We start from the raw sequence: 27,547 nt of genomic DNA, 5'->3' as shown, positions 1-27,547 counted from the left end.
TTCAAAATACGGCTGCAATTCAGTTAGCCCAACAAGCTCTTGTTGAGTTCTGAAGAATTTTAATGTGGGAGAACTTGTATTTAAAATTTGTACCTAATGCAAGACAAATACTGCAATATATATTGAGTTTACATAAACCCAAATGGCATATCCTAAGTGGACTAAAGGCAGCATGATGTGTACAGCTGTTTGCCATTAAGTAGGTGAACAGTGATTAAGGAGTAAATACATAAACAAGTGCTATCAAGTGGAATCTCTGAGCAGTTTTGTTAGCTAAACATTCTCATTTAAGCCATGTTTTCAGCCACTTATTGAACTGATTTTATTGTTGGATTCCCCACTACCAAAATGATTCTAAACTATGAGATACAAAGTTTGATAGTTTCGACAATGTTTAAAATGAAAGCAGGATGAACATGTCACCCCTTTGAAGAATAGCAAGTAGTGCCCAGACTACATAAAGAGAAACCCAAGTTCTGTAACTACTGAAAGGCTTACAAGATAAAAACTCAGTGTAACAATTTAGTAACGTAATGTAAGACAAAATATGTGATAAAAATGAGTCAAAAACAAACTTTACAATTAATTTATTTAAATTCATTAACGTTGCAAAAGTATCATGTGCAACAAATCAGGACACAAGTTATTGTATTCCTAATAAGTCAGAGTAAAATATTACATCTCCTTAGTAAATCAAGATCAACTCTTTCCTTTCTTACAGGGATCACATCAACATCTTCCACACACAGTCATCAGAACTAAATTTCTCACACCGTAAAATGACAGCACCAGCCTAGGCAACATATTTTGAATAGTGAAACGATCACAGCACATTGTGTCTACATGGCAACAACGTGAACTTACATTAAGAAAAATATTTGAATTTTTGGAATTCGTATCAAAGTGTGTAGGTGACTAACTCTAAATTGTGTTCCACGTGAACAGTGTCCAATCGGCTGTGCAAGACAGTAGCCCTGAACACCTCCAATATTTACTAGTTAGGTTTATGTAAATGAACAGTTTAAGGGGCATAACTTAAAAAGTCTGTATACAAAAAGTGCAGTGGAGCAGCAGAGTAGTATTATTTTCCAAGTTCCTCCTTAGCCATACTGATTGTGAAAACACACAGATTTCAAAATGTAAATGTTTTAACCTCTTACATAAGGTCACATAAGACTCAGACAGCTATCCGAAGCAAACAGTTTAATATTGTTCTTTATCAATCTGAAAGCATTAAACCTTTGATTTTCATTACGTGTTTAAGTGCTTTATGTGAACTTTTCATAGAGTTTTTAAAGTAAATCTCAAAACATAAGAAATTAAGTAGATCTAGCATACATAGTTGAAACAAAATAACAGTTCTGTTCAAATTTTAGAGTCACTCCTGGTGTTTATTACCACATTATCTTATTTTCAAGTACTATTTAGAACTCTGAAGGAAAGTTACATTACAGGGACTCACCTCTGATCTAACTCTCATTCATTCAGAATCTTGGGTGGCCTTCGGAAGAGGGAGTGAAAGGCTCCCCAGGTAATTCTTCAGTACTATTAGAACACTGCATAGATGGTCTCCACTGCCCTTACCAGCTGACCTTCTCATGTGAATGTAAATTCGTAATGCTTTCTCCCAGCAACTCAACTCCTCCAATTCCTGGTCCCTGCGACAAGAGAAACTCTAACGGAACAGGTGGTCTAATTAATAAGCACATTAACTCCTCTATTCCTTTCTTTTGAGGTTTGTGATCTGGTTCTCAAATATCTAAATAGGATGGGAAAAAAAATAAGCATGAAAACAAGATGGGACGGATTAGCAAATCTATAGCCTATCTTCTCCCTTCCGATTGAGCAACGTTACTAATTTTCCATATATAACATGGGGAAAAGGAGGACAAAGCAACTGTCACCTTACATATACCTTTACCAATCTCATCAGGAAACTGGCCCGTTCTATCCGATAATATCCTAATGCTAATTTACCTGTCAACTGAAGAAATCTAAAAAAGCCACTTCCGCACTAAATCAAACACTTTGAGATTCCCTGAGCACTCACATAAAAACAGCCAGATAGTGGTGCTATATAGTCCTCTACAAGAAGTCTCTATCAAAAAGCAGATCCCTTACCTTTTTAAATTCTGAAATTGCAGTCGAACAAATTCTAGCTACTGACATATACTCGTCAATCAGCAAATTTCAGTACTCACTGCAAGCTACTAAATAGCGATGTCCACTTTCAAAGACTACATTAACGTTTACCAATCTTAGAAAACATAAAAAATAACCTAGTCCTAAACTTTAATCTGAGCACTGTTACTGCTGACCCTCTCTGTTCAAACTTGTTTCTGTATGAAGAGACAAAGCAGAGGAAAATATAAATTCTCATTATAGGTATTACCAGTCTTTGCCTCCTTCACTTCCAGTCTTCTTACTCACATGTTCCGTGTGAAGCCTGCAGGTTTTCCTGTTGGATGCAAGAAAGCCCACTGCATGGTGCCAAGAGCTGCCACACACACTATTTCCCTTTACAGACACATTCAGTGACATCTGAGAGAACCCCTTTATAGTTTTCTTTCTCTTCCTTCCTTGTTTTGTTATTTTCCTTTCAAACTACCCTGCGAGGGCTTACCTAGAATCATATTCCACCACCAAGCTCCGCCCAAGTTAAAGGCTATTAAGCTTAAACTGTGAGGTCAATATACTATCTTTCCTTGGTGCTACCTAGGAATATGATCCAGCAGAGCACAACCAAATTACTTTATACAAGAAACTTTTGACTAAGAGGCATTCAGAGCCCAAGTACAACAAAATATACTGACAAAAATCAAATTAAACCAGTTAAGTTAGATCCATGACCTTAGGAGAAACATGAAATATTACAATCATATGTACTTTCACTTCAACCAGTAATGGAAAATTAAAATTGAATGATATGGGGGAAATGTCACACAAAGACAAACGATTAACAACAAACTTAGTAAATGCTTCTCCTCCAACCTACCAGTTATGATCTTAAGCCTTAGGGTTATGAGACATTTATTATGGGGCACATCTCTATACCAGATTCTATTAAGGTGCAGGTTAGAGCAGGTGTGTTTTACTCTAGCGATTCACGGCACATCCCTTTCGTTATATCCCAAGTGTTAACACTGTTCCCTCTGAATTTTAATGTTCTAATGGATGACGGGCTAGTTGTACTTCAAAAAATATTTAAGAAAATGTACCACTTTTGCAACAAGCTGTATCTGTAGTTAGGAACAATGCTTGCAAAAGCAAAAGTGAACAAACACAATAAACTGTTGAAACTGAAAAACTGTTAATGTGGAGGAAAACCACCTATTTAAAAAGCTCAGCAAACTGTGAGCAGGATAAAGATTTTATAGATGAAAGACTACTTAAAGAGCTCTACAAATATATACCCTAATCACAATTAAATTCCACAATCGTTTATTCATAATTCTCATATGGTTAAATTCAGGAGGAATGGCTAAGTTGTTATCGTTAGTTTGCTTTGTCAACACAAGCCGTTTCTAAGGTTTGAGCAAGCAATAATGGTTTTGGCTTTACTTGCCAGAATGACGTTAGTTTAGGATCTGCCTACAGCTGCTGGATCCAAGTTAAGTCAGAAGGCTGCTGAGGAACATCTCATCCTGGGAATCCTCCAGGATTAGACTTAGGTTTAGCATGTCAAGTTTATAACTGAGAAGGACACAAAGTAAAGGAAAATTCTCTTTGTAATACAAACTTTATATTAAAAATGGCAATGGTGAAAGCCACATGTATGTTCAGTCTGACAGAATAAAGCCTAAAAGCTTAGCCCTCCTTTGCTCCAATTTTGCTACTCTAGGACACTCTTTAATAAATTGCCTCACAGGAAGGCCCAGAGTGTGGCAGTACCCTCAAATTTGGAGGATACCAAGTTTTCCAAATGAGTCACACAAGTGTATGACACAATATTAGACCAACCTACTGTTTTAGGATGATTCTGCGGGCAATTAAGTTCTGTTCGAGCATCTAAGGACAATGTGTTTTAATATAGTGTCAAGGTACTTACCAAATTAAACAAAAAGTTAATATAAATGTGTCATCCAAAACAGCATAATGCAGTGATGCTCTAAGACTTACAAAATAACTTAGTTTTACAGTACGTCAACATGATTCAAAAGAAAATGTGAATACACACAATATCTGACTAGGTCAAACACTTACTATCAAGTTTAAATAACTGATAAAGTATTTTGGTAAAGTGCCCACATTGAGAGCAGTTAAAAAAGCAGCCCCTATTTTCTACAGAAAAATAGTGACAGTGAAGAACTCATCACATTCTCTGAATACTACACTGCACTCACAAATTCTGGAGAGTGATACCCTGGACACACAGCTTATTTCACATTAGTGAACAAATCTAAAATTTTTATAATAAAGTTCTGACTTTGGGCCAGAAGATAAAATGTCCCATATATACATATATTACAAATCCCAATTCTTAGCCTCTGAAGTTTAGTTCTAAAAATGGCTTTTTGACTTGTCTTTAAAGTTTAAAAAGGAAACAGTGTGCAATACATTTGTATTTGCGCTTCTGAATTAAACAGTATTTATTAAACGACAAAAAAGCCTAGGATAGTATACATCTACTTAGATTATGAACATGACCTTTGGGTGTTCATGAGAACCAGTTTAACTGTCCCTCATCTTATGAGCAACTTTATTCTGTAAGTTACCCAGGAAATGTATCTAACCATCTACAAAAACAGAAATTCGAACATGCACTTTACAAATCATGATCTCATTTACCTGCACATTCTTCCACAAGACAGGTATACATTAAAAAATATTGCTCAGAAACATAAAAATATATATTATCTCTTTCCTTTACCATTTAGGCATATAAATATTTTACTGAAGAAGATGTATCATTCAACAAACAAATGCAAAAACTGCTTTATATAAAGTGTGGTTCTCTGCTATTTAGCAATATAAAATATAAAATGAGTACAATATAATTAGCTAATAAAGAGCTAAATTCAAGAGATTTGCAAACCAATACAGCAGTGAACAGTCCCTTATACAAAAGTCCATTAAGGAACAATCAAGTCAATTTTGTAACAGGTTACATAAAAATCAGGGCCAATAAATGCATTATAAATGCAAAAAAGAGCACTGCTTCATCAGCACATTCTTCAGTCTTGTCTGGACTAGATGCCAAACTTACTGTTCACTTTTCGGTTCATCCTGTTTTCCATTAAGCTCTTGATCAACTCTGGTTAATGAAAAACAATATAGATAATAAGACACTAGCAAGTGAACAGTTTTCTTTTAAAAATTGTGACTATTTTTAGCATAGAATATTATTCTGTTAAAAACAAAGCTTTGCAAAGAAGCAGACATAGTAAAAAGGTTACCAGACATTTCCCCAACCATGAAAGGTAATTTTTAAAGACAAGAGGACACTGGCAAGAAATGTGACTGTTGTTTCCTCAAAGACTATAATATACTTTACGTACAAATGCCCATAAACTTTACTAAAAGTTCAAACTATAACAAGTATATTAAAATCTTGGAGCCATAGCATGGCTGGGGCAGGGATGTAAGTGATGAGAAAGTGGCAGGAAAAACTCCCTCAAAAATGATTCTGTTAACCGAAATATTAAAATGATACCAATCCCACCAATTGATCAATGTTTTTAAATTCAGTGATAAAAATGCACATTTATAGAAATCAGAATTATTGTCTAAAATTTACTAGTACACTTAGAATATAAATGCCTTTCACTTATTTTGATAGTAAGAAGCCATCGAATTTAATAATCAGAAATATCCAGAGGTGGTTAAAAATCTGCCTCGATTAGTAGTGTGTTGCACAGAGATCATATCAAAATTTAGGCAAGTGGAGATTAGAATTATGTAATTACCACACAATTATAAACAACCCTTTAAAGAAGATAATGTACCATAGTCTATTACATTTGTACTAGTTGGAATTACTGATGGAGGGGAGTTTAAAACAATTTGATATATAAAGATACTTTTCATTACTATGTTTACATTACTATGATCATCACCACTCATTACTAGGATCACGTGAACATTAGTAAATGAGCCCGAAAAGTCTTGGTCTGTGGTAAAGCCAGATTAACAACATTTAAAAACATTTTTTTTTTTTTTAATATGCTGGTACCAAAAATTTGAAAGGTACATATTCTTGGTAAGGCTTGCAGTATACAACCAATCTTTTCAAAATGTGAAATACCCTTAAGAACGAATTTCACAATTACTTCACTTTTAAACTACATTCAAACACGTTAACAACTGTTATCTCTCCCTGGCCATACTTGGCACTGAGGAACTGTTTGGAAGAAACATCTACAACATTTAAAATTCCTATACTTCCACACTCAGTTTTGAAACCCCATTATTACCAGTACTCATCATAGGGATTTCACCTTAAGTAAGCTCCTCCTCATACAGCCTCTGTGAAATGTCTTAAAATATGCTCCTTTATCTTTAAAACTTTAATGTTACCATTTTCAAGCTGACAAGAATTCATTATTTTTTAAGAGTAAAAAAACTTTGTACAAAAAAATAAGGAAGTGCCTGAAAGATACATGTAATGATTCTATCAAGGTTAAACAGAAGTTTTTAAAAGAGAAAACAAACAAACAAACAAACAAAAAAAACAAGATAAAATAACAAGTATAGTTCTACTATTTTTCTGATGCCTAAATTCTACGTAACTGAATACTAAGAACTTTGTAAAAAGCAGATTTTATCAACAAAGGTAATTCATTTTGAAATCCATGAAGCAACTGGCTTCAGTATACAATTACAGATTATATTTTTAATTTCAGTTATCTGTCGGGCAAATGTACACTAGTGCCTAGAAAAAAAAATTAGCGAGATCTAAAATTACTGTTCACACCTTTATGTTCAAATGTTTGTTAAACTGTTAAGTGTCATATAAAAACGTAAAGCTATGATTCCGTCACAAGGTCAACGGAATTCTTGCTCATCAACAGAGTCAAAATGTCCTCAAAGTTAAGAATGTTTCAGTTCCTTATAACTGGTTCCTTAGAATGGTCAAAGTGATAACTACATACAAATTTCTCACCCTAACTCTTAAGACACTTCGTATTAAGACAGTTTTGCTAATATGTCATTATTTTTAAAAAATCCATTAACAAGTTACCTCCAAATTCTACACTGTTCTAAATTAGTATATAAAATGGTAATTATTTTATACCCTTGCCTTTCATGTTCTATGCCAAGATATTAAGAGCTAATAGTTTGTTATGCTCAAAGCAGAAGTATTCAAAATTAAAGATGGAAAGCAGAGTATTTAACTATTAAATGGTATACTGAATTTTAGGTATTTTATTGTATGTAGGATTTGACTGGTTAGCAGGCCATTTATAAGCATACAGGGAAATCAATGTTGGTTAGCCAAAGAATATGTACATTGCAAATATAATCATAAACCCCAGGGAAATAGATCGATTCCTTAAATAAATATATATATTTATCAAAACCACTAGACATGTAAAGAATATGGTGAAACAGATAAAGTCTTAGAGGTAATTGGTTTTTCAAATAGTATTCTTAGCAATTTCTCTGGTTTTGTCATCAGTATACATATACCAAAAAGGAGTGAAGAGGGACTGTGGCCTTTAATTCCTAATTGGCATTATACATGGTGTTAAAACAGGGTGAATCCAAGCCATATTCAGCATCAGGAATTTTAGATTCACTCTGTACTTGGATTCTGGGGTATGTTTATATTTACAGATGCTATTATCTTTGTCTACAAGCTAACCAACCAATAAGGAAGAGTTAGTCTGTGCAATGCAAATGGACTAGTCTAGATGCAACCCAGTCAAGGTGTGCATATACCTTTTTTGTTTCTTTTTTAACTTTTCTTCTTCATACCTTGGTAGGGAAGAGTTATTTTAGTAAATATACATGTTATGAAGAGGAACAAAAACTCGAAAAAAAGGCACTGACAATAAACTCATATAAGACTGCAGGCAAAACCAAAAATACTTAATACACTGTGGAGAAAGTCAAAACTGACCTAAGAAATCTGGCTTTGACACATTAAATGGACTAAACTCAGATTAGCAAAACAAAAAACTTTTTTCTACATGACAGCAGTGTGATACCCAAGTATTTATGTTAATAGCCTTCTACCAAATCCTTATAAAAGTTATAAAGAAGTGAATGTGGTAAACAGAATATATTCCAGCCACTGGAATGTACCAAGGTTAGGCTGATAAAAACAATACTGTATTTCTCCAGTGACAGGATTATTCAATGCCATGATGAATTTCCTCAAATTTGGACAGCAGCATGTTCCAAGTCTGCAGAACGTTCTTTAGTACTGACCAATGAAGAAATCAACTCTTAAGATTGCAAAGTCTTTAAAAATGAGAATTAATCACAACTAGAAAAATACTTCCTACTTCTTCAACTGACAGCCTGAAGAAAATGGTGACTAATGGAGAAGGTGTTGGAAAATGGCTTCTTTCCCTTTTCCTTCTTTACAAAAACAAGAGCAGTTACAAAATATTTATAATACAGGAAAAAGAGTGTGTATTGAAAAATATTTACCTGTTGCATATCAAAATATAAAAATCCAATATAATTAAAGAAATAAAACAAAACATACTGTTTTATGCATTCTGGTATGCCAACATATTCCATGGGGACAAGTTCCGCTAGTTCTGCCAAATTAAAGACGTATCTAATTTTTTGGCTGAATTTTGAGCTATGGAAGAAAATAAAAATAATTACCTCAATATTCTGACCAACAGAACTGACAAATTCATGCAAGGAGTTTGTGTTTTTGTTTCTAGTTTTGTTTTTTTTTTTTAAAGTCAATGGCTCTCAGAAAATTACCTAATAAAGGGTCTTGTAACAGCTAGAAGTGTTCTGATAAACCATGAGGGATGTACAATGATTAGTGATTTTAGATTTTTCCGTAACCTGGAGTTAAAAAAAAAAAAAGAAAAAGAAATAAAAATTTAAAAGCTCTACAAATTCTACTGCTGGAAGAAAAGGTAAGACATCAGTAAGTATGTACAACTTTATACAAAAAACCCCCTCATCCATAAGTTCATTTAGATGGGATATTCTTATAGACAAGAAAATGCACTCTTGAATTCTGATGGTCACTCCTACTACTGAGATGAACTTTAGTCCACTTGGCTAAATTTATGTCCATCCACAGTATAGCCTGTCATTAAATGTCTCCTAAAGATATATTCACTTTAGGATTCTATCAACCAGGGGTAGAGGTCAATATGGAATACAGAGGTAAATTGTTTTCATTTTTCAGGAGAGGAGGGAACTGGTACTCATTTCTTTGACACTATGAAAGGCACTGTGCAAGCAGAAAGCTGGACGTGAAGATCACCATAGGAACAAGAAATGTAAATCAGATCTAACACATTCTTATGGGGTGTAAAACTCCCCCCTAAGAATTAAAGGCATCATCCTGGATGACTTATAATGACCAAATAAAACCTGTTTTATTAATGCATATTTCACACTTAAATAAAGTGATCATTAGCATTTTTTTTTATCATAAAAACTAGCTCCTGCCATGTTTAGTTATTTAGAGAAACCTATTAATGAGTCTGAGTTCATTAAATTAGTTCAAATTAGCTATAGTCAAATCAAACCAATTGTAGAATCAAAGTTCCTTCCATTCACATGGATGACTAACTCCTAGGAGAACACACTTCTGGAGCTCACTCCAGAGGAAGATTATAGGTGAGCATCTTCAAAATCATAAAACATGCTAAGCACTATGAGTTAAACAAAATTCACAATATATTAAAATAGGAAATGTACTAAGTTTTCCATCCTCTCCCAAAATGTAAATTACAGGAAAATGTTCAGTGTGGTATAAATAAGGAGAAATAAAGAACTATTTTATAAGTTTGTTTTAAGGAATTATTCTTTGTAAAACAGATCGAAACTCATTTCCTTCAGGATATTCTAAGATACTACATTGAGAAAATAGAAATGTGTTATGAAATTAACCAATGTAATTTATGGTGTCTTTAAGTGGCAATAGGAAATAAAATTTAACCTAATAAATCTAATCTAAAAATTATTCAGACTAGCTTTCAATGTGTATTTACAATACCTTCTATCAATTTGCTGATAGCATTTCCTGAGCCATCCCAGACTGGGCATTTTTCTTCGAGTTGTAGCACCATTTAAATAAACTATCATGTAGTTTTCTGCTACTAACAGCTCCAAAGTGCCAATAACATACCTATAAAAACAAATTAAGTTTAAGCCTTAAATATTGCTTTATACTACCAAACTCAATTATCCAAATTATAGAATGTCCTTCCCTTCTCTTAAATGACAGCAAAGCCAATTAAAATTCTAAAACTCCATTGGTTGGGGGGGTGCCTGGGTGGCTCAGTTGGTTGGGGATCCCACTCAGGCCAGGATCCCAGGGTCATGGGATTGCCCTGCATCAGAGGAACCTGCTTGAGATTCTCTCTCTCTCCCTCTCTCTCTCTCTCTCTCTCTCTGTGCCCCCCTTACAGAAGCACACTTCCTCTCTCTCTCTCTCTAAAAAACAAAACAAAAAAAGTTTTAAAATTGCACTAGTCGGTATTATGATTATAACAAAAAAGAGTAATCTTTTAGAAACACATATTTAAGTGTTTATAGATGAAATGACATGATTTCTGGGATTTGCTCCAAAGTTATACAATGGGGAGAGCATAAATTTTGGGGAGGTATAAACTGTTAACTATGGAACTGGGTGATTCATACACAAAGATTCAATATACTTCTTTCTGCCTTTGTATATGTTTGAAATTTTCCACAGTAAGTTTTTTAAGTTCATATATTTTGAGAGAGACTGTGTGTGTGCACAAGAGAGAGGGACACAGAGAGAGAAAGAGAATCCTAAGGAGGCTCCACGCTGTCAGCGCAGAGCCTGAAGCAGGGCTTAATCTCACGGTTCACGAGATCAAGACCTGAGCTGAGATCAAGAGTCAGACACTTGACCAACTGAGCCACTCCGGCACCCCTCCACAGTAAGAGTTTTAAAAACAGCACTAACTTAAGAAACAAAATGATTCTGGAGAAATATAACAGAACTTAGTTCAGTTACATTTGGCTTCTTGGGAATAAATGCAGTTTAGTCATATGATTTTGAGATCAAAGCAATTTCTTTACACTTAATGTATCCTCAAATATAAATAATAAAGAAGCTGGAACAGATCATTTGAAATATCCCCTCTGGTTTTAAACTGACAATTTTTCTGCTGAGTTGGAAAACAAATAGTTGCATAATGCCAAAGAATAAGGACTTAACCAGGATGGGGATATTTATAATCTTTTCCCAGTTAAAGTTCACCTTCTTGAAATGGAGATCTAATTAACCCAAAATTCTTCCAAATATTTTTGTGAAGATACACTTACTTAAAGAGATTGTCCATCAGGTATCGATAGTTGGGTTGACCACTTTCAGGCATAAAACATACAGCAAACACAACAATGGCATTTAATCCATCGCCATAATATCCTGGAAAAGAAATCAAAGAAAATCGCTAGCATGATTTTACTTTTTCAGAGGAAATCTGTACAGTTGACAGATTATAGTGATTCACTTTCCACAAGTTTTTGGATCAAAAATCCTGGTTTCTTATTAAATCCCCTCTTCTCAAAACAAGTGCAATAAAATCTCAAGAGGAAAGGGTGGGCATAAAACCAGAAACCCAATTAAAATAGCATAATCAGAAAGCCAGACTTATTTTAGCAAATAGACATATGTGATATAATCCAAGCAGACATAATACAAAAACATCTGCAATAAAACAATCTTAAGCAATTTATGGTTAAAGTGGGTGCTTCTCAAAAAATAGTTTTACAGTCAACAATACCTAGCATTTTGTGGATTTTAGAGAGGATTAAAAACTAAGAAAAGATTACATCTCTGACAATTCTAACAGAAGAAAAAGTGTTAAAATGTGTATGTTTATTAAAATGTGTATGTTTATTATAATCTCTAGATATTAAGCTGTATCCAGTAACAAACTGTTTTGCTTTAACTTTCATTTCTATTGTTTACAAACACACGCTGAAAAGGTTTAAACATTTCAAGTACCTTAGCATCTTCAATATCTTTCTTAATCTCAGTCACAAAACACATTGTGATAATTCAGTAGGATAAAATGGCCCTAATTATTTTCCCCTAATCCAAATAAAGCACTATTTCTGAAAGATATTAGGTTTAAACCATAAGGCAGGTCTCACAACTTGTTTCCCATGAACCAGCTGAATTAATGCAAGTCTGTAGACTTCCTGATCCAGATTATCCTGTTTTCTTCATCTGAATAAGATTAAATTAGGTGGAATAATGTAACTGCAAATATTCAAGTGATTTGTTTTCAGATGAATGAAGACTATAGAAATAAGGAAGGGAATGCATTTGGTAGAGAGTAAATTAAGTAGAAATGATTTTACATAAAAAAACCCAATCGGCTTAACCTGTGTGGTCCCTTTCCTGCATTAGGATTTCAGGTAATATGACATGTTCTAGAGAGTGACTTGCATTTTTTTTTTAATGTTTATTTTTGAGAGAGAGAGAGAGAGAGAGAGAGAGACAGACAGACAGAGCACAAGCAGGGGTGGGCAGAGAGAAAGGGAGACACAGAATCCGAAGCAGGCGCCAGGTTCTGAGCTGTCAGCACAGGACACGACATGGGGCTCAAACTCATGAACCGTGAGATCATGACCTGAACCAAAGTCAGATGCTCAACAGACTGAGCCACACAGATGCCCCAGGAGTGAATTGCATTTTGACTACCATTAACATTCTGGCACTATTTACAGCGTGTAAGTAAACTTCTGTACATGGCACAGATGGATAGAAGTTATAATTGTACTTCCAAAGCTTTTCCTATTTGACTTGTGATTTCTTAAGGATCAAAGCCTTATATTTTTGGATATTCCACAAATATGCAAAGTTGGTGCTCCGTAAGAATGTGGAATGAATTAGTTCTGTACTTTATGGTAAAGCTACAGGATTTGTTTAGGGCTTTAAGTAACACCAGGTTTTACTTACACAACAAAAAGACTAGTACAAGAATGTTCACAGCAGTTTTAATCATAATAGCCCAAACTGGAAACAACTCACACAGCCATCAAAGGAAAAGTGAATAAGCCAATTGTGGTCAAACCACACAATGAAGTATCAATTAGCAATAACAAGGAATGAACACTAGACACGTGCAACAATATGGATGAATCTTCAGAATATGCTGAGCAAAAGAAGCAGACACAAGAGTGTATACTATATGATTCTAGTTACATGAAATTCTAGAACAGGAAATGTCATGGGGACAGACATTAGAATAGTGGTTACTGGGGAGAGGGTATTCACTGGGAAGGAGTATGAGAGAATTTTGGGGGCAATGAGAAGTTCTATCTGTCTAGAGGTGTAGGTGATATGGGGATACATGGTTACATGGGCATTTGTCAAAACTCACTGAATCTTACATTTCAGATTAGAGCACTTTTAAGTGAAAAAGTCAGAAAGAAGAAAAACAAATACTGTATGATATCACTTATATGTGGAATCTAAAAAAGCCAAACTTAGAGACTAGAATGGTGGTTACCAGGGACTAGGGGGAAAGAGAAGACGCTGGTCAAAGGGTACAAACTTCCAGTAATATAATGAATAAGTCCTAGGGATCTAACGTGCAGCATAGTGACTACAGTTAATAATACCCTATTATGTACTCGGAAGTTGCTAAGAGAGCAGATCATAAATGTTCTCACCACAAAAAAGAAATGGTAATCACTATGCAATATGTATTGTATCAGATCAACAAATTTTACACCTTAAACTTACACGATGTTATGTGTCAATTATAGATATCTCATGAAGCTGAGACCAAAAAAAAAAAAAAGAAATTTGCAAATGCTACAAAAAAGGATTACGGCATTTCACTGTATATAAATTACAAACGGGTAAAAAGATGAGAAAGTCTCAATTTTGGGGGGGTGTCTAGGAAGAGAGTGGGAGGAAAACAGTTTTTGCTGTACACTCTTGTACCTTTTGAACATACTGTGTGCGTCTACTAATGATTTTTAAATGTGGTTTTATCCTTCTACTTCAAACCTGTTATATTTCTAAAATGACATAAAAATTACCAGTTACAATTTTTAACTCAAGGGAGAGCTTCTTTAAGCATTTACATTTCTGATATTGCACTAAAAAATATGAACAATCTTTGATTGCTCTTACCTCCGTGGCTGATAACTTTTTTATAGGGTTCAATTGCCTTCATATCAACCCTGTGGTCCTGTTCTCCAATTCTGAACATACGCCAGCGTCGTCCATCTTCTTTTTCCTCTGCTGCTGTGTATTCGGTAATTGAGCCTTTCCTAATAATTTCAGTAGTTTTGGGCTTTGGAAGATCATCTGTCAAAATAAAATGTTTTTGAATCACAAATTGTTACTTATAAATAACAAATAAAAATAAAATTGCATGTTAACCACTTTACTATCTAATTAGACTGTTCAGAGAATTTTTCATTATACCTTCTGTGGAATTTTTAAGTGTTTCTTCTACAATAGAGGAAAAGGCTTCTTGCTCTTCGTATGAGGCCATTTTATGCTTTTGGAAAACATGGTTAACTCTTTTTGTATTGCTTAATTCAGAAAGCACCTAATCACAGTGCAGTGTATATTCATGAGTCCAAAAAAGATAATTCACACAACCATCAAAATCTTAGCATACTGGCCTTACAATACTGTTCTAGATTCTATTTACAACATTGTTCTTGGTAGTTACCACTATAGGTTATTTACAGTAACTATCTGAGAGCAAACTGGTTTTTGTTATTGAGCACATAAATTACTCCCCAAACATTGTAATACCAGATAGAAAGTGGTTAACTAGTCAATGATTATTTCTCATTTGATCAATTTTATTAAGCATATATTTACTGAAAAAATTCTGACGTGTACATGCAAAAGTCTATTTGGAATTGACATTAGCTAAAGCAGAAGCACCAATGATTAGGTGTAATTTATATTTCAAGATTGCATTTTAGTGGATTTTAAATGAAGAAATGATTTTCAAAATTTTAGTATCATAGTCCTTACCAAAAGATGGGGGAGGGGGAACCTACTGCATGTTAGTTGTTTGTTTCCAAGATAAAGCTGTTAACGGAAAATATCCTTCCAGGAAATGACTACAGCAGCATTAAAGAAAGAAGAGACAAAACACATAGGCAGAAAACTATTTCAGTATCTTTTAAAAAAAACTGCTATAACTGGACTGCTTAGTGAACCAGTAAAACAGGGAAGAAAAAAGGAACAAAGATACAGCATATCAAGGATCTTACTCTTTACTTCAGATAAGACACATAGTGCCGAACACTGCTTTGAAATGAAAATCATTCTAAGGATGAAACCCACAAACAACTATATAAAGATACTGTACACAGCAATTACGTCATTAAAGAAAGCATCCAAAGCAACAGACATGCCAACTCCTTTGAATTCTAAATAACTAATAATCAGGAATATAAAGTTTGAAGACTAAGAGTATACATAATTCAAGCTGGTTGTTTATACAGTGTAGGCAAACCTAATTAAAAAAAACTCCCTTCAAAGCTCCCTCTCTGCAAATCCTTAATTACTTGTAGCATATTCCCTAAATTACATGTCTCTTCAAAGCTTTTCTTGCTTAGATTATTGACTGAATAAAAGAACATGCCATAATTATCAAGCGATATTTTGGAAGCAACATGAGAAAACATAACTTTACAATACTGGGCAATTAAGAAAAAAAAAATTAAGCCACCTGTGTAATCTACTAAAAACAGTTTTGAAACATAAGAATATTCAGCGTTAGCAGTACTTCACATCTTAGTAACAAATACAGTAGGAACTTTAAAGAATAACATGATATTTCAACAAAATCCCTTCGTCATTGATTTTGGGTTCATGCTCAAGTTTTAAGTTTTTCCAATTATCCTAATACGAAACTGCTACTCAAAAAACACATATGCATACAGAGACAAACATTTATTAATAAAAGTTAGATAAAAACAATAAAGCATTTACCTTCCCACTCAAATTCATTACTGTTCTCTGATGGCGTGTCTAAGCCATCTAAGTCAATCTCTCCACTTTCATCCAAATCATCTGACAGCACAGAGCCATCACTAGGATCCAGGGTCAGGCTAATGTCTGGGGCCATGAGTTTCTTTCTCACCTTATTTCCATTAAGTTCTAGTGAGCATGGAACGGGTAAAAGAAAAAAAAAGGTGAAAAATAGATTAGATGGATTGTTTACATGCTCAAGTTGAGTAAGAGAACAATTTTAATCACTTCATTCTTGAGGAAAATTAACATTAATCAGACACAATCCCAAAGCATTAATTTATGAACTTTGGATTTTGATCATTATTGTTTCTACATCATGGCAAGATGACATACTCCAACAAGGATATATCTTTTTAAATAACAGAGGCAGATCTTACAACCAACTCTTACTACTAAAAATGAACTCCTCTCAACTTTTTATTGTAGAAATTTCCAAAAACCAAGGGTAGGTCTTTGGAAAGTTATAATTTCCAGAGCATTCTAAACACACTTTAAACATTCAACTCATTCTTTGGCTCCCTATAATAGAACAAAAAGTGAGTATATATATATATTTTTTTTGCTTGACAAAGAAATGTGTTAAAAAATAGCACAAAGCCTATCATTTCATTGAAACCAAAATGTCAAGTTCTTACCAGGCTGGCTCTCTGGTCCAGTTACAGCTAATATATCTGCTTCCATACTATCATCCTCTGGTAAAGGTCTAGAAGACAGACATAATTTTTATTTCACAAATTAAAAAAAATTTTTTTGAAGTTAAAAGAACTATTAAAAATATAGAACCAATTATGTGGAAAACTGAATAGAGTGGTTTCTTAAGCTTCAGTAATTTACAAACCACTTTTAAAGAAAATTTCAGACTGTTGGAGATGACTTACATATTTAAATAAATAACACATAAAAGTAGATACAAATTCCTTATCTAATTCCTCTTGAATACAACTATAAAACAATTCTAAAAATTATAAACAACCTAAAAAATATATAATTCAAATGCAGGAATTTAATGTGACATATGACACAATGGGTGATGAAGGTAAATTGTCCCTCACATGGGAGGATGGTGATGATGGCTACAATTCTTTTGAGCTTAGTATTTCTACATTACTATTATCCCCATGTGTTATGCAATGGCTTGGTATTCCCACCAGCTGTCCATATTCCCACTGCTAAGGGACCTTTCTATGCACTGGGATGGTCTTCTAACCAGGAAGGTATGGAAGCATCATTTACATAGAAGATCTGCCTCTGCCCTTTTTCTCTTAACCCAGCTGGTGTCAATACCATTGTAAACACAAATGCAAACATATCAAGGTAGCTGGCTAGATGATCTAAAAAAAAAAACAAAACCTTATTTATTTAATAAATTTTTTCTTAAAATAGAAACACAAAAATTTAATAATTCTTACAGACATTTAAAGACTCCCTTCTCCCAGGAACCCCTTAGACTCTAAGAAATACCACATTAAAGCATTTTTTTTAATAATAACAAAAATTTTGAAATTTAAATCTTGAAAACAAAAATGAAAGATTATAGAAAATCACATATATTTAGATAGAATATAAGATACAAGAGAATTCATCTAACTGTTGGACGGGAACTCTCATTTTCTAGTATCAAATGAATACCTTTCAATACTGGGCTGTTTCTTCTTTTTTTTTTTTTTTTTAATGTGTATTTACTTTTGAGAGAGAGAGAGAGAGAACGCGAGCATGAGATGTAGAGGGGCAGAGAGAGAGGGAGACACAGAATCTGAAGCAGGCTCCAGACTCTTAGCTGTCAGCACAGAGCATGACACAGGGCTTGAACCCACGAACTGCAAGGTTATGATCTGAGCCAAAGTCGGATACTTAACCGACTGAGCCACCCAGGTGCCCCTCAATACTGGGCTTCTTTAAGAAACTCAATATTCATTTAGTAAGTGACATCTCAATAAAGAGATTTTGAAGTTTTGTTTTAAATTTTCTTTTAAAAGTATTGCTCACATTGGAAAATCTTCATCTTGCCATTCTTCCTTAAGTTCCACACCTTCCATCCTCAGCTTAGATTCAATATCAACTACAAGCTCCTGATAATCCAGAGAGCCAATGTCCTGTGAAAAGAGAAAAATTTATAACAACATATCTTCCATTTTATTTTTTAACCGCTTAAAAGGCATAATAATCTTGTACCTTAGTTCACACCTCCACCCTGGTTGTGAAATCAATTTACTGGGTTTCAACTACCATTAAAAAAAAAAAAAAAAAAAAGAATCAGAATGAAGAACGGTGTGTGTGTGTATATATGTCCACACACATATATATGTATATATATGTATGTGTACATACATATATACATATATATGTGTGTGGACATATATACATACATACATATATATTCATATGTATATATATACATATATACATATATATATGTATATATATATACATACATATATACATATATATGTGTGTGGACATATATACATACATATATATATATGTGTGTGGACATATATACATACATATATATATATATTCTAGCAAAGTAAGTGCTATTTGTAGTAAGGGTATTGTGCAGTGAAAATATTCGTTTTCAGTTACACATATGCATGATGTGTATCCCAGGCTGTGATTTAAAATTTATTAAATATTTTGACCTATGCAGAAAAATTATGCAATTTTAGGGGGAAGGCACAAGGAATAAAAAGTAAATATATTCTCTACTCTAGACCCATAATTTTCTGTCATGTGGATGGAGGTTGATTCTAGAAATCGACAGTAAATCGCATTTACATTCACGATGGCACTAAAGCCAAGTGATATGTGTGCTGTATTTTTTTTTAACTGAGGTATAATTAACATTTTTGAATTGAAGTACAATAAACATGTGTGCTGTTTTCTATATTTCCTCCCGTATAGTTTCAATGCCATAATTCTGGAGGTATTTAAAGAAGGCTGTTTAGTAATTATCCAGTAAATTAATTTTGATTTGCCTCATATCTACACTAAACTTCTCTCATACAGTTCAGCATAAGTTTTCAGACACTTAGTGATATTTCTATTGATGCATCTACATGTGTTAACCTAGGCCATTAAATTTTAGTTTGTCTGAGGAAGGGTGTGGGGCCAACATCCTTATTTTACAAAGTGAAGAACCTAGAGATTGGTTTGGTTGATGGAATAAGAAACAGAGGTTTAAGTATATTATTTAAGAAGTCATAAAGATCAACTGGTTAATGAGTGCAACAAAAACCGACAACTTTAGGGGGAAGAGGTTTAAATGAGTGTTCAGTTGAATTACATTAGACCAAGTCAATAGATGACTAAAGGTATTTTTTGAAAAAGTAATAAAACATGTATTTCTTAAGAGATAGGAAGTATCACTAGAAGTATTAAAAACAAAGCAAAAAGCGGTTGGCCCCAGCAGAAGAAAGAGGGTGAGATGGGGAGAATGACTGATGCATTTCATAGTAAATCCTAAACTATCTGACTTTTAAAATCATGTATATATAACTTTTAAAAATACTTATCAAATAAAACAAAAGGTGACAGTCATTCACATTCAATTCAATTAGTCTTCTAAAACAACATGGAAGGATCTCAAGGATATAATGCTAAGTAAAGTGTCAGTCAGAGAAAGACAAATACGTGGACAAATACATCATATGTGGAATTTAAGAAACAAAACAAATGAACGAAGTAAAAAGAGAGAAACAAAAAACTCCGAGTCTTAAATATAGAGAACTGGTGGGGAGGTGGGTGAGGGATGGGTGAAAGAGGTGAAGGGGATTAAGGGTACACTCATCATGATGAGCACTGAGTCATGTACAGATTTGTTCAATCACTCTACTATACAACTGAAACTGATATAATTCCAGTTAATTATACTGGAATAAATAAAGAAATAAATAAATAAAACAAAGACATGGTTATGGTTTATGGTTGCTTCATGTGCTGTCATTACAACAGTCAAATGATGTACAAAGCTGGGGGCGCCTGGGTGGCTCAGTCGGTGAAGCGGCCGACTTCGGCTCAGGTCATGATCTCGCGGTCCGTGAGTTCAAGCCCCGCGTCGGGCTCTGTGCTGACAGCTCAGAGCCTGGAGCCTGTTTCAGATTCTGTATCTCCCTCTCTCTCTGCCCCTCCCCCGTTCATGCTCTGTCTCTCTCTGTCTCAAAAATAAATAAACGTTAAAAAAAAAAAAAAAAAGATGTACAAAGCTGTACAGAAAAAGCACTGTGTTCCAGAACAACAATAAAACTAGGCAATTTTCTGAAGTGTTAGATTTCACATGGTAAACTAAATTTATATCTCTGCCAAGTTTGAATTCTTACCTCTGCTCAAAGAAAGGTTTCACACATTCTCAAAAGGTTTAAATTTTCGAGGACACGCTTTCAAGTACAGAAAAAATGGCAAATGCTATCTTTTCCTAACATATTTGCTTGGAAAACTCAGTATTTATATATAGGAGTAAGGGATTTTTAACTCTTTGGGAAAACAATGAGCAAGGCAATGTTGAGTAGAGAAGAAAATAAACAGAAAAGGGATACCTACCTTACCAATCTCTTCTATTTAAGACACAGAACTAGTGTAAAAGACCCCAAAATTATGGTCAACAAGCCCAAATACTTAATGCTTATTGCCCTAGAAACTGATGCTCAAGAAGACTGAAACACTCTGTTAATACAGGTTTAAAACTCTTCCAAATTTTTAATTTTTTAAATTAATTTTTTAAAATTTACATCCAAATTAGTTAGCATATAGTTCAAATTTTTAATTTTTAAAATTTTAATTTACTCCTCAATGTTTTCTCAAGTCTTTTATAATCACATTAAAGTGAACTAATATACTTCCTAAATTCAATAATCAGAAAAAGTTTCCATTATTTTGTCTCGCCTTTTTGCCAGGTGTTGGAAAAATACCAGGATGTTCTTGGTGTCTTTTTCAAATATCCCACATACTCAGAAAAATATTTATTTATTTATTTATTTTCTAGTTTTTTCTTTTTTTTTAATATATGAAATTTATTGTCAAATTGGTTTCCATACAACACCCAGTGCTCAGAAAAATATTTAATATCTCAAAAACAAAAGCAGAGACTGAAAGTGCTATCACTATATTCCCAACACCTAGCACAATGCCTGGCACATAAGCCTGTAAATATCAGTTACATGAATAAATACTTAATTGTAGGTATGACATTGGATAGCAAGCCTTTGTGTTGCTCTACCCCTTAGGCTTATTTTTCTTATTAAACTATGTAAGTAGGCTTTCTGTTGTTTTACTCCCCAAAAAGTGTAGTGAAAATATTTAGGGCAATCCACATCCATGCAATTATCAATTTCTGTTGGTAAAATTATTCCTCATTTGTAAGAGAAAATATGTAACCAGTGAAATTCGATAAGACAAACCCTGTCCTTTCGAGCCTCTACCACAGGAACCAGTCTATCACTTGAAAAGAACTTCTCTACCCAATATAGAGCCTGAGTCCTTCAGATATCTCAGCTGATTCATTCAATTTGTACTTCAAAATCACGAAGTACATGATGTTAATACACACAGCACATGGACATGGATATTTAGTTTGGGGATAATTATTTAAGCTAGTTAAACAGAACCTAGGAGGAGAGATAAAGATAGATTCACTCTTGACCATTCCATTACGAATTTTAGGGAGAAAATACACTAGGTAGATAAAAAGTTCAAACAATTGAGAGAATATTGTTCTTGGAAGCACTTAATCATCAGCAGCTGTAAGAACAGGAAACAAACAAGAAAGGAGCAATATAAGCACAACCACTTTGAAGGAAATCAGGACATTGCTGACTCACAAGTTAACTGTGCCTGTTTCCCACTTTTTGTTCATAGATTTAGCAAATTAGAATGGGGAAATAACACTTTAAGATGCCATGTGTTAAAATAACCTAATGCAACAGGAATAACTTGATTTCTCAACAGACTTGTGGTACCAGGAGAACATCATAACTTGTGCCAGTTATCAGTGGAAGTCATAGAGATAAATTCACAACAGTTGTTGACCTCAATGAGGTTAAAAATCAAGGAGAATGTATTTCCTCCTGACAGTCTCTGGAGGGAGGTGTGGTGGTAAATTCAACCAAAATGAAGAAGGGGTTTCCCTATGCAACTCAAGATTGAAAACATTAAAAGCAAAAATTAAGTATTAAGGGGCGCCTGGGTAGTTCAGTCGGTTAAACGTCCGACTTCAGCTCAGGTCACGATCTCACAGTCTGTGAGTTCGAGCCCCGTGTCGGGCTCTGTGCTGTCAGTTCACAGCCTGGAGCCTGCTTCAGATTCTGTTGTGTCCCCCTATCTCTGCCCCTCCCCCACTCACGCTCTGTCTCTCAAAAAATGAATAAACGTTAAAAAAACTAAAAAAAATTAAGTATTAGAATCATATTTACAACCGTCTTGAGTTATAAATTATAATCTTACATGACAACTTTACTATTATGTAGTGTAACAGTTCTGCTGGAATAGGTGCTAGTAACCACCATCTATAGTTGCAGAAGGAAACGCCCAGGCAAGCCTTTCACTTCCCCATTTAAACGAAAGGGCTTCATTCTAAATATTTATGTTCACTTTGCCCTGTAAGGTTGGCAACACTGGTAGCACTACAGGAAAACACTTTAGGCCAACTTATATGTTTACAAAGATCACCAAAACACCTACAGAAAAATCTTATATGCTTGTCACTACTTGAGAGCAGGATCATGCAGGGGTTTTTAAGAATGAAATGACACCATGATCCGTCACCTTATACCTATTAGAATGGCCATTCTTGATTCAACAAGAAACAGCAAGTGCTGGCAAGGGTGTGGAGAAAAAGAAGCCCTTGTGCACTGCTGGTAGGATTGTGAATTGGTGCAGCCACTGTGGAAAACAGTATGGAGGTTCCTCAAAAAATTAAAAATAGAAACACCATATGACCCAGAAATTCCACTTCTGGGTATCTATCTGAAGGAAACAAAACCACCATCTCAAAAAGATACATGCAGCCTCATGTTCACTGCAGCATTATTTACAATAGTGAAAGTAGAGAGGCAACCTATGTTTTCATCCATGAATGAATGGTAAAGGAACTGTGGCATATATATATAGAATGGAATATTATTCAGCCATAAAAAGAATGAAATCTTGGGGCGCCTGGGTGGCGCAGTCGGTTAAGCGTCCGACTTCAGCCAGGTCACGATCTCGCGGTCCGTGAGTTCGAGCCCCGCGTCAGGCTCTGGGCTGATGGCTCAGAGCCTGGAGCCTGTTTCCAATTCTGTGTCTCCCTCTCTCTCTGCCCCTCCCCCGTTCATGCTCTGTCTCTCTCTGTCCCAAAAATAAATAAACGTTGAAAAAAAAAAAAAAAAAAGGTTATTTATAAAAAAAAAAAAAAAAAGAATGAAATCTTGCCAGGTGGGACAAATGGATAGACCTTGAGGGTATTATGCTATGTAAGATAAGTCAGACAGAGAAAGACAAACACTATATGGTCTCACTTAACTTATATGTGGAATCTTAAGACACACATACACTTACATGTGGAATCTTAAAACACACATAAAACGCACACACACACACACACACACCAAGTTCTTAGATGCACAGAACAGTGGTTGCCAGAAGGGAGGGGGGTTGAAGGAGTGGGCAAAATGGATGAAGGGGGTCAAAAGGTACAAACTTCCAGTTATGAAATAAATCCTACGGATGCAACGTACAGCATAATGTATTACAGATCTGAAAGATGCTAAGAAAATAATTCTTAAAAGTTTTTATCACAAGATAAAAATTTTTAACAATATGTGGCAATGAATGTTAAATACACTCATTGTGGTGATCATTTCCCAATATATAAAAATATCAAACCATTATTGTATGTACACCTCAAGCCAATATGATGTTATATGCCAACTGTACCTCAATTTAAAAAAAGAGTAAAATGAGATACTCTGTCAAAAATGTTAACACAAAATTCAAGAAAAATTACAATGGTCTGACTCTTCTCAAAATTGTGAAAATAAAGCAAAGAATAATTATGTCACCTATAAACAGTACTTTTAAAAAAAAGTTCTTAATGTTCATTTATTTCAGAGAGAGAGACGGAGCGTGAGCAGGAGAGGGGTAGAAAGAGACACAGAATCCGAAGAGAGCTCCAGGATCTGAGCTGTCAGCACAAAGCCTGACATGGGGCTTGAACTCATGAGCCGTGAGATCATGACCTGAGCTGAAGTCAGAGGCTTAACCGACTGAGTCACCACCCAGGCGCCCTAAACAGTACTTTTATTATCAGTATGCAGAACATACTGGAGATGCTCTAAGGCCTTTACAGAGATTACAGTATAATACTGTTCTCCTTATTGTAGTTATAAATATATTTAAAAATTTTTTTTAATTATTTATTTTTGAGAGAGAGAGAGCGTGCATGAGGGAGGGGCAGAAAGAGAGGGAGACAGAGAATCTCAAGCAGGCTCTGCGCTGTCAGGTCAGAGCCCGACAAGGGGTGGGAACCCACGAGTTGTGAGATCATGACCTGAACCAAAACCAAGAGTCAGACGCTTAATCGCTTAATCGACTGAGCCATCCAGGAGTCCCTGTGGTTACAAATATTAGTTGTAATATAAAATTATAATTTTGAGGACCGCTTAGGTGGCTCAGTCGGTTCAGTGGCCAACTCTTGATTTCGGCTCAGGTCATGATCTCCAGGTTCAGAAGACTGAGCACAGTATCAGCGTGGAGCCCTCTTGGGATTCTCTCTCCCTCTCTCTCTGTCCCTCCCCCACTTGCAGTTTCCCTCTCTCAAAATAAATAAATAAACCTTAAAAAAACGATAATTTTGGAATATTACTATCATCACATTATACTAGTAATCTGCTTTACACCATGTAAGCTTAATAAGACATCTTTCCATCTACTGTTAGCCAAGGTTAATTTTTCAGAACTGGCTATATATACTTCCTTTTTTAGATGCCTTCCTGCATCCCTGATCTTACCAGCATTTCTCCAGATGGAATCTGGAGAACTACTTTCCTTTTCACATTTACTAACCACTTGCACATTCATCATCCCATATGTTCCAATCAACAACTTCTGCGAAGTATAAAACATTGGTGTTATTATCACCATTTTCTTCTTATATGTGAGGCAAACGACACTACATCCCGGTTCCCAGATTAACCCGTAGACTATTACACCACACTGTCTCCAGTTCACCATCAACTTTATACAGAATAAGCCTGTAATGCCAGCTCTGGTTACATTTAACTTCAAAGGTCCTCTAACGCTTAAAGACTACAACAGCACTGACTTATGATGGTCTAGTTCAAGTTTCATGTTTGCAGAAGTGGACCTGTCATACTTCCTGTATAAGCCCAACAACGTTAGGTGGCAATTGAAGAGGTTAGAAAGATTTAAGAAGAGTGTGGAGAAAATGTAAAATGACAGGAACTAAGTAAAAGATGTACAAGATCATCAAGAAGATAGTACAAAAGGTAACAAAATGGGGTAACTTCAGTTACCAACCTTATCCATTTACAAGTTGCAGAAATTCTTCCACAATTTTAGAGAAAAGATGTTTAATTGAAAAAAGTTAAGTAATTACGCATTTAGACAAACAGAGATCCTAATCAAAAAAGGTGAGGACGAAAAAAGCAACACTAAAATGCAACCACACACTTCAGCTAACTATAAGGCACTATGATGACCAGGATGAACAGGGCAAAAGCTGTGCTCTCAAAGAGCTCCAGGAACAGGCAGACAGGTAAGTTTCAAAGCAACATAACAGACCCAAATAAATTCCTGATTTAACGTGAGCAGATCTAGTTGATCTCAAGGTGCATCAGCTACACCCAGGAAACCCAAACCATTAAGCAAAAGGCAAAGTCTGAATTCACGCAGGAATTCGTCTTTTCACAGAGGAAGGTCTACTAAAGCTTTCATTACAAAATGCCGCTTCCGCGTCTACTCCCCGAAAGTATGAGGCACATCAGAAGTCCAAGTTTCTTTGTTCTGCACCAGGACTGACGCTGATCCTAAATACGGGACCAAAGGGGCCAGGTCACCGCACCCCGACTAGGGTGTGTGCAGGGGGAGCGGAAAAGGGGCAAGTTCTCTCCTGAGAACAACAGCACAAACGGCAGACGGGTGGCGGGGGGCGAGCAAGGATGGCAAAGGCAAGCAGGAGCCGAGCCAAGGGCGGGGGCCTAAGCTGGGTGGGGATCCGGGAAGCGCCTCCCGGGCAGGTTCCAAGGCGCCCCCTAAACCGGATAACTCTCTGGGCTTCCTCTCTCGGGCTGTCCAGGGGACACGCGCCCCTCAGACATCCGCCCCAGGCCTGCTTCCAGCCCAGGCCCGCCGTGCCTAGTCTTCCCGGGCCGCACTCACCCCGGAGGAAGCCTTGGCCCCCTCGTCTTCTTCGCCCCTCCAGGCCGGCGACGCGGGGCTGACGGCCAGGTCGCAAGAGGTAGCGCCGAGAGGAGCCCGCTCCCCTCGGACGGCAGCGGAGACCCTGGCCCAGTCCCCTGGCTACAGCTGCAGCGGCAGCAGCTGACCCGGATGCAGAGAGCTGCCCCGGCGGAAGTGGTAGTATCCTGACCTTCTTCAGGCGAAGGCGTGGCGCCTTCTCTAAGCACAGCAGGCCTTGCCCCCCCCCGCCCCTCGGCCGACGCGGACGAACGCCTGCGCAGGCGTCCACCGGGAGCCCTGTGTTCCAGCAGATCTGGCGGCGCTTACTCGCGTGATGGCGAGACTGGGTGCTCGAGTCTCAGAGAGCCCTTTTTACACTCTTTATTTTGGCTTTATTGATCATTACAATACATTTGTAGCATAAAATGGAGGAAAATAGGGGAGGAAAAGTACCCGAGGCCTCATTTTGGGGAACTAAACTTCAGAAAAACCCTTGGCAAAATTCTCGAGGCTGAATAAAACAGTGCTGCCCAGAATACAGGGAGCGATCAGATTAGTGTTTTGGATTAACAGTTAGTTGTGGACCATGCTCTAGTAAGATAAAACAAAAATACTAGACACATTTTATTATTAGAGTCAACAGCCATACAATTACTTGTAAAATTACTATAAAGTTTTCCAAACGCTTACTCTCAATTTCTGCACCTGTCTCACCGTGGATCGGTAACAATCAGTTCTCTGAAGGGCCCAGCTCTCTATAGCTTCAAGGAACTAAGATTATTTGGAGAATATAATAATCTTTCTCAAGAAATTTCATCCAGTAAATCCCTACAAAGGCGCAACGGTCAACTACTGGGCAGTGTATTTGTGAATGGGGGGACGGTGGTTGAGGGGAACAGAAAGCTCAAAAATTTGAATCATTGACCCAAAATGCAGCTCCCGGGTTTACACTGTTTTGGCAACATTTACTGACCGTTGGCAGGTGGTTAAACTCTGTGTCCCATCTATAAAAAT

At 35.8% G+C, this 27,547-nt stretch overlaps 1 protein-coding gene across 5 annotated transcripts; it reads right to left on the bottom strand.

Moving 5' to 3' along the window:
• Positions 1 to 572: 572 nt before the first annotated feature.
• Positions 573 to 26,710, bottom strand: BNIP2 (BCL2 interacting protein 2). Of its 5 annotated transcripts, XM_045449565.1 has the most exons (11): positions 26,513 to 26,704; positions 18,131 to 18,237; positions 16,780 to 16,847; positions 16,103 to 16,270; positions 14,273 to 14,449; positions 11,443 to 11,545; positions 10,142 to 10,273; positions 8,887 to 8,973; positions 8,657 to 8,755; positions 7,882 to 7,917; positions 573 to 5,254 (listed from the first exon to the last, which is right to left on the bottom strand). In XM_045449565.1, exons 2-11 carry the CDS (start codon positions 18,178 to 18,180, stop codon positions 5,203 to 5,205), a joined length of 972 nt encoding a protein of 323 aa, XP_045305521.1. In that variant the 5' UTR covers positions 18,181 to 18,237; positions 26,513 to 26,704; the 3' UTR covers positions 573 to 5,202. The 5 variants fall into 5 exon arrangements, with proteins under 5 accessions (XP_045305521.1, XP_045305522.1, XP_045305523.1 ...); XM_045449566.1 differs by lacking the exon at positions 7,882 to 7,917 and having other exon boundaries at positions 26,513 to 26,710; XM_045449567.1 differs by lacking the exon at positions 8,887 to 8,973.
• Between the last annotated feature and the right edge of the window lie 837 nt (positions 26,711 to 27,547).

The sequence above is a fragment of the Leopardus geoffroyi genome, chromosome B3 (assembly GCF_018350155.1).
Source record: "Leopardus geoffroyi isolate Oge1 chromosome B3, O.geoffroyi_Oge1_pat1.0, whole genome shotgun sequence".
Taxonomy (NCBI): domain Eukaryota; kingdom Metazoa; phylum Chordata; class Mammalia; order Carnivora; family Felidae; genus Leopardus; species Leopardus geoffroyi.
The sequence above is the reverse complement of the archived record's forward strand: the minus strand, read 5'-3'. Positions and strand labels throughout refer to the sequence as shown.

What these genes read in the sequence shown, in the direction of transcription:
- BNIP2 (XM_045449565.1), bottom strand. Translation starts at nt 18,180, where the DNA reads ATGGAAGGTGTGGAACTTAAGGAAGAATGGCAAGATGAAGATTTTCCA. An exon ending in CTGATGGACAATCTCTTTAA is followed by an intron (nt 10,274 to 11,442) that starts GTAAGTGTATCT and finishes TTGTTTTTATAG; the next exon opens with GTATGTTATTGGCACTTTGG. An exon ending in TTAAAAAAGAAACAAAAAAG is followed by an intron (nt 5,255 to 7,881) that starts GTATATGCACAC and finishes TTCATTAACCAG; the next exon opens with AGTTGATCAAGAGCTTAATG.